Below are 6997 nucleotides of genomic sequence, written 5' to 3'. Positions count from 1 at the left end.
CACTCATACTTACTTACAACAGATGATTCTAGAACTCTTGCTTCTAGAACTCTTGCCTAGACTCTTCATACTACAATAACTTTCAATTCCTCTTTTTGATAATAAGTTTTTTATTTTTTAATTTAATCTCTTAATTATTTATAATTTTTTTATTTCTTCAATTCATCTTTTATTTAAATTTATTTTTATCAAATTTGAACCACATGATCATATACAACTATAGAATAACTGTGTAACTTCAATTCTTATTTTTTTATTAATTTTTTTTTATTTAGTACATTAACTTTGCATTTTACTCAATCTGATTTTTTAACTGCAATTATAAATTCTTTAGCTCCTTTATTATCTCATCAAAATTTTACCCTCACAATACTTTCTTTAAAATATATAATATTGTGAATATATTTTATAATCTTAGATTGTATTTGATATATTAAATAACATTATAATGTGAAAGAGTTTGAAATATATATATATATATATATATATCTTATATGGTTAGAGAAAATCAAAAAATTAGAACTAATCCTTATCATAATACTATAAATAATTATAATAAAATTAGCATAGAAACTCAAATAAATCAACTCAAATTTCTTAAATTCTACTTGAAAAAATTTCAAGTTAAGTTTGAGTTATAAAATACGACTCATCAACTCGAATAACTTAATTTTTTTTTATTCAACTCGACTCGATCGAATGCTCACCCCTATTCAAGACTTCTAAAAAAACAATACTCTTCTTAACCATTGAGATCACTCCATAAATTTAATTTTGTAATTATTTTTTTAAATATTATTTTAAAAACTCATCAATTAATTAATTTATGTCACATGACTATTACCTAATAACAATGGGTGATGTGACTGATGGTATAAAAATTAAGTGAATAAATTAAGAAAAAAACTTAAATGATGACATTATTAAATAAGGTATACTTTTCTGGATAGAATAGTATGTAACCCAAATAAGATTTAAATAGCATCTCCAGACAAGCGAACGCATAAATACTCGAGTGTTAGCGACCGTATAATATAGTAGTCTCAACGCTATTCTTCCTTTCCTGACCTTTTTTTTTATGTTTTTCTTTCGTCAGAATAACAAACCTGAAACGCTCTTTCCCCACTCTACTTCCACCCTTGAGCTAACCAACTTTCTCTTCCACGATCTAATCGCCATTAACCGGCCTGATCTACGTCTCTGATCCACTCTTTCAACTTCATCGACTGCTAGGTTTCCTGCAAACACTTGCTTAGGTAAACCTTTTTTTCGTCTCTCTCTCTTTTCCACTGTATTTACTTGGTTCAGTCTTTCTTCTTCTTTTTAATTTTATGTACCTACTTTGTTTGTTCTTGAGTGAATTGAATTGGCTTTACCATTTCCCCGCGTAATTCTTGAATTTGTGGTTTTTGATTTCTTTGCACTCTGTTTGGTTGCTGAGAAATTCGAAGAAAAGGAGCGACGGAGTTCGGAAAACCATAGTGCTTGAGATAAATCCTAATACTTGAAAAACAAATTCAAGTTTCGTTCTTATAGTTAGATTTTTCCAGGTGATTTGGTGGTGGTTTGTTTTAGTTAAAGAAAAGGACGAACGTTATTTTTGTTTGTTTTTCTTAATTTGAACTCTTGAATTCCATAGTTCTATTACTATTTGAATTAGGAATTGTTTGTTTGGCGTTTTGAAGAATTTCCCGTCGTGCTCAACGTTTTTTTACACTTATGAAAGCAATTCAATACTAACGATTGTTCCACTTGAGTTGGTTCATTTCAGAAGTATCAAATCGCCATTAATTCATGTACACTTTATTGTTTTTCAAATGCCTTTTCCATGATCGGGCTAGCAACAGGGCATAATTTAATGGAACCTAGGGTTTTTTTTAAATACCTTTAACTGATAGGAGGTTCTCTACTTCAGATGGTTTCTTCAGGGGATTGTGTACGAGATGAAGTTGATAAAGATAAATTACAGAGCCCGGATGCTGGAAGGAAGGCATTGCAACATTCTGATAGTAAAGTTCCCTCACCACAATCTGATCAAGGAGGAGAAGCCCTCTCAATTAAATCAGAGAAAAACCTGCTTTCGCAATCGGAGAAACTAGGAAATGCTCCCTCTATGATGACCAAGATGACATCACTGACTCCCTCTCCATTGTCTGGTATGGAGGGGAGAAGTCTTGTAGTACGTGAGAAACCATCGGAGGATGGATATAATTGGCGTAAATATGGGCAGAAACTTGTTAAAGGAAATGAATTCATTAGAAGTTATTACAGATGTACACATCCAAACTGCCTAGTGAAAAAGCAATTGGAACATTCACACAACGGGAAAATGGTTGACATTGTGTATTTTGGTCAGCATGATCATCCAATGCCACTGAGCCTTCCTCTAGCTGTAGATATTGGTGTATCTGTTGTTGAAGAGCGACCAGATAATTCATCTGCAATTGTTGTCAAAGGTAAGTAAAACATCTTATTCATTTACGACTAGTATGATATGATATAGATAAAATACTGTTTTATATCTGACCTCATATTTGAAGACGAGTCATTGGATTCACAAACACCTCGCCAAATAGAGCCAACAGGTGGTTCTCAAGCTTTAGTTAGTGCTGTCAGGGAAGATGTTAAAGGTACATCTTCAAAATCAAATAAGATACAGAATGTTGCTGACAGTGATGAAGATCATCTTAGCTCAAAACGAAGGTGGCTTAGTTCATTTCTCACGTGTATACTATATCCTCTTAAGCTTTGTTTAACAGTCATCAACTATAAATAGGAAGAAAGAGAATAGCAATGCTGATGCATCTCCAGTGGAGAAGCCAGCCAGGGAATCACATAAGGTTATTAAGACTCTAAGTGAGGTTGATATTGTAAATGATGGGTACCGCTGGCGCAAATATGGGCAAAAACTAGTTAAAGGCAATCCAAATCCGAGGTGTGTATTAAGTTCATTTTTGTTTATGCATATTGAAACACCTAAAATTATCTAATTTACATTTTATCTCTGCTCATTTGCTATGGTAATTAGCAGAGTGTTATTCCAGCTGTAGGTGTCTGTCTTTGCATCTCTAATGCTGAGATTGTAGTCAATGCATAGTACTTAATACTTTTATGATCTTAGAAAGCTTTTTTTTTGCTTTACCTATATATCCATGATGAGGCTTTTGGTATTAATTTGACATGCCATTCTCACTTGTGATGTAGGAGCTATTATAGGTGCTCAACAGCTGGATGCCCCGTCAAGAAACATGTTGAGAGGGCTTCTCATGATGCTAAATTGGTTATAACTACTTACGACGGAAGACACGACCATGATTTGCCTCCAAGTAGGACTGTTGTAACTACTTATGAGGGGGTAAATGTTCATTCAGTATCTCATCGTGACAAACCAAGCACAAAGGTAGAAGAAAGTCGGACCGTCTGCCTCGACATTATTGTTCATCCTAATTTTAAAGTCGAGAGTAAATCAAGTGAAAATTTGAATGGTGAGTCAAGAACTAAGTCGGAAGTAAGCGATATTGTTTGTGTTGGTACAATGGATACACCTGTATTATGCCTTGAAAGTGGATCGAACAAGCAAAAGAGTGGGAAGTTCGATCCTAGTAAGGAAAATGATGCAGTTGACCATTGTACAATTGTTCGTGGTACATCAAGTTCTCAACGTACATTAAACGAGCAACCAAGTAGCAAATCGGAAACCAAATCAGAAAATGATGCCTTTTGCATTGATAAGATGGTCCATACCACTCCACATTCAGAGTGTAATTTAGATGAGCAACGACTGCCAAGCGCAGAGCCCGTTCAAAGCTGAGTGGGGCAGATGGTTAGTTATAGTCGCAAATTGCGGTGTATTAAAATGGATCTATTTGGGGTATTGAAGTTGAGGGTGCACTTCTTATCCATATTAGCAAACCATGTGTAAACTTTATTAACCTGTTAAATAATGCGAGATTAAAAGTGCAGTTATTTTTATTTGACAGTGAGATTTGATATGGAATGTGTTATTGCTAATCTTTATCGAGGGCATCCTTGCAGTTATTTTTCTCATTGGTTGGTTTTATGGCGCTAACCTTCTATCTCCGTTGTCCATAAGCCTTCTATTGCAGCTTGCAGACTGAAGAAAACAATGGAATGAGATGACTGCAAAGGTGGAGGCAAACTTATGATTTTGTAAGGAAATACATGGTAAAATAAACCCCACTTATAAGCTCTAGGACTTTGTACCAAAGTGTCCCAGGCTCCTAAAATTAACACTGATTGAAGTCCACTGTTCTTTGTGTGAGGACAACATTAAAGAGTGTAAAAAGGATAAAAATGTAAATCATTTCCATGCACAGGAAGCAACCAAATCCCTGTTCATCCAACCAAGGTACAGAGCCCCCTCTCTCTCTTCAAGCCTATATCTATCAGAGTAGTTCTCAAGAAGTGTTTTTATGGTGGCATTAACTAATGAGCTTAAAGGATAAGGAGTGAACCCTGCCATTCTGAACCTTGACCTCCACTTTCCCAAGAGCTCATGCCGTTCCACTCTCTCGCTCTCCTCACAAGCTATTATGTTAACAACATCACTTGCCAGGCATTGCTGCTCAACATTGATCTGCTCTTTGTGTTCCCGAGGGAGAGTTACATCAATTGATTCAAACATGGCTGTGTAATAGTTCAATGTCTCCAGGAACCTTGTAAAGAATGGAGCAGTGTTTGTGTTTGATTCCTGCTCAACAAGGGTTGCAACCTTTGGAGACAGGATCTTAACCAATCTCAAGAGTCGGTCACGGTGATTCTCAGTACTTACGCTCTCATCAGGCATGTGGTGACGCATGAAAGCAAAATTTACAGCTAGAGCCTCTCCTGGTCGAACTTTAAGGTGTTCCCGCTGAACCTCACAACCAGACATGGCAGCAGCATGGAATTCAAATGGAACATTAAAGTACTTTGCAAGCTTGGACAGCCTCTTCCCCACAATGTTTAGGCCTCCTCCACGTGCATGTGCAGATGTGGAATCATCGATACCAGTTATGCGGATGTGGGGTGGTCCACCAGGCCTAGCAGCAAATGCTTGGATGAGAGTGACCCACTGACTCCAATGAGCTATTTGGAAATCGATAATGTGAACTTTATCTTCATCTTTCATGGCCTCTGCAATGGCTCCATTTGCAGACATGTAGCCGAACTTTAAGTAGGGGCAAACCTCATAAAGAATGTGCATGTAAGATAGTAGATCAGCACTCTCTGATTCTTTGCATCGCAAAGACTTATAGATTGAGCTCCCTGAGGAGGTTAGTCGTGCCACAAGCCCTTCCAACATGTACGCTCCCAACCTCTGAATTGGCTCACCAGAAACCGACATCATTCGACGTAGTTCATCCATTAACCACTGTGCCACCAAGAGATCATTATCCGACATTGCTTTCGCACAAGAGACAAGGACCTGCTTTAAGTCCCCTCTGGAGATTGCATCCATTACAAGTCTCCAGCTGGCCATCTCTGGTGAGGTTGTGCTTTCAATAACATCAGAATCAGGCCCCAACATCGCCGTCTCCAGCTCTCTCAGCTTATCCCTCAAGTCACTTACATCATCGGTTATGCAGGAACCACTAATAGGAGAGCCATTGGTATTATCAGGAGAGTGATGTAAGTCAGATCGGCACAACTTGGAATCTTGCTGTGACATTGGGCTTCCATTTGGTGAGAAACCGACAATTAATGAGGAATCGTAGGCAGTATAACTGCCTATTGCAAAAGATGGCTCCAAAGTGCAATAATGTTCGTGGGAATTTTTAACAGAAAAGTGGGATCCGTGGCTGCTGCCGCTATAGCAGAAAGATTGATCAATAGGTGGGAGTTGAGGAAAGCAGTAGGGATCAGATTTGATTTCTTGCTTTATATTTCGGTGCAATCTGGTTGCCATGACTGAGCTTCTGTGTTGGTGGAATGCTTGCATGGATGGACAGTTCACTTGAACGGGTTGGAGCGATCAAAGGATTCGAGCCTGTTGGGATTGTTTCGAACTAAAATGAAAAGTCCAGTCTTAATTATACATCATCCATTTGATCCAAACTCGATCTAAAAGTTATATACCTTCCATTTGATCCGTTCTTTTGAGATAAAAACAGAACTCAACTTGAGTCGAACTAAAAATATATATTTATAAAAAATATTATTTATATTTAATAAAAAATAAGGATCTAATTAAATATATATATATATATGAAGAGAGTCTTATTTTAATTATCTCTAAATATATAAAAATATATAAAATAAAATTACATTTTTTTCATGTCTGGTAGGATAAAATATTTTTCACCTTAAATCTGAACTTAACTTAACCCGATTAGAACTCAATTGTTTTTAAAAATTTGATCTTATAGAATCAAATCGAATCAAAACTCATCGGATTCGACTACCGTTCCCATCCCTAATATATACTTTCTAAAAAAAATACAATATATATATATAAGGTATATATTTAAAGCCTTTTTACCCAAAAATCACACTGAAACGTTTTAATTACCTGTGAGGCACTCTTTCAAAAACATTTTATTAATCTAGCACCTTTTGCAGAAAGGCGCGGATGGCTGGCGCCACATCAGCATAAGGTGCGGATCATCATCCACACCTTTCTGCAATTATGACACGCGCCAGAAAGGCGTGAATCACCATCCGCGCCTTTTATTATTGGTTCCGAATTTCTCGGCCTTTAAACTTTCCCCTCGGCTATAAATAAGACTCCCTCAACCGTAAACATCACCCCATCAATTACTCCTATATTTGCTTCACCAGTTCGTTCGATCTTTAGTTGTAAAGTAATTTTTAATATATTATATTTATTTTATATATGATTATTTGAAAAAAATAATTGTATTAATTATTTTCTATTATTTTTTTGTGGTTGTAAAATTGGAAAGCGGGATCATACGTCAAGAATAGTTTATGAAAGAATAATTTTTGTAATTTAATTTAAATTTACTTTAAGTTAATATCATTTGATCATCATCGA

General features: G+C 36.1%; 2 protein-coding genes across 3 annotated transcripts; one reads left to right on the top strand and one right to left on the bottom strand.

The window, feature by feature from the left end:
* The first annotated feature begins 1092 nt into the window (after positions 1-1092).
* LOC120177342 (WRKY transcription factor 1-like) lies at positions 1093-4015 on the top strand. 2 transcript variants are annotated; one of them, XM_039183522.1, is made up of 5 exons: positions 1093-1256; positions 1916-2456; positions 2541-2703; positions 2777-2935; positions 3205-4015. In XM_039183522.1, the coding sequence occupies exons 2-5, from the start codon at positions 1916-1918 to the stop codon at positions 3809-3811; spliced, it is 1470 nt and encodes a 489-aa protein (XP_039039453.1). In that variant the 5' UTR covers positions 1093-1256; the 3' UTR covers positions 3812-4015. The 2 variants fall into 2 exon arrangements, with proteins under 2 accessions (XP_039039453.1, XP_039039452.1); XM_039183521.1 differs by lacking the exon at positions 1093-1256 and adding an exon at positions 1513-1550.
* A 19-nt stretch (positions 4016-4034) lies between these two features.
* On the bottom strand, positions 4035-5956 carry LOC120177341 (scarecrow-like transcription factor PAT1). The gene has a single exon (XM_039183520.1). The coding sequence runs from the start codon at positions 5939-5941 to the stop codon at positions 4322-4324; it is 1620 nt and encodes a 539-aa protein (XP_039039451.1). The 5' UTR covers positions 5942-5956; the 3' UTR covers positions 4035-4321.
* Between the last annotated feature and the right edge of the window lie 1041 nt (positions 5957-6997).

This window comes from Hibiscus syriacus, unplaced genomic scaffold (genome assembly GCF_006381635.1).
Source record: "Hibiscus syriacus cultivar Baekdansim isolate YM2019G1 unplaced genomic scaffold, ASM638163v2 tig00112285_pilon, whole genome shotgun sequence".
NCBI lineage: Eukaryota > Viridiplantae > Streptophyta > Magnoliopsida > Malvales > Malvaceae > Hibiscus > Hibiscus syriacus.
This window is presented reverse-complemented; position numbering and strand designations above follow the sequence as displayed.

What these genes read in the sequence shown, in the direction of transcription:
- LOC120177342 (XM_039183522.1), top strand. Translation starts at nt 1,916, where the DNA reads ATGGTTTCTTCAGGGGATTGTGTACGAGATGAAGTTGATAAAGATAAA. An exon ending in CATCTTAGCTCAAAACGAAG is followed by an intron (nt 2,704 to 2,776) that starts GTGGCTTAGTTC and finishes AACTATAAATAG; the next exon opens with GAAGAAAGAGAATAGCAATG. An exon ending in AAAGGCAATCCAAATCCGAG is followed by an intron (nt 2,936 to 3,204) that starts GTGTGTATTAAG and finishes CTTGTGATGTAG; the next exon opens with GAGCTATTATAGGTGCTCAA.
- LOC120177341 (XM_039183520.1), bottom strand. Translation starts at nt 5,941, where the DNA reads ATGCAAGCATTCCACCAACACAGAAGCTCAGTCATGGCAACCAGATTG.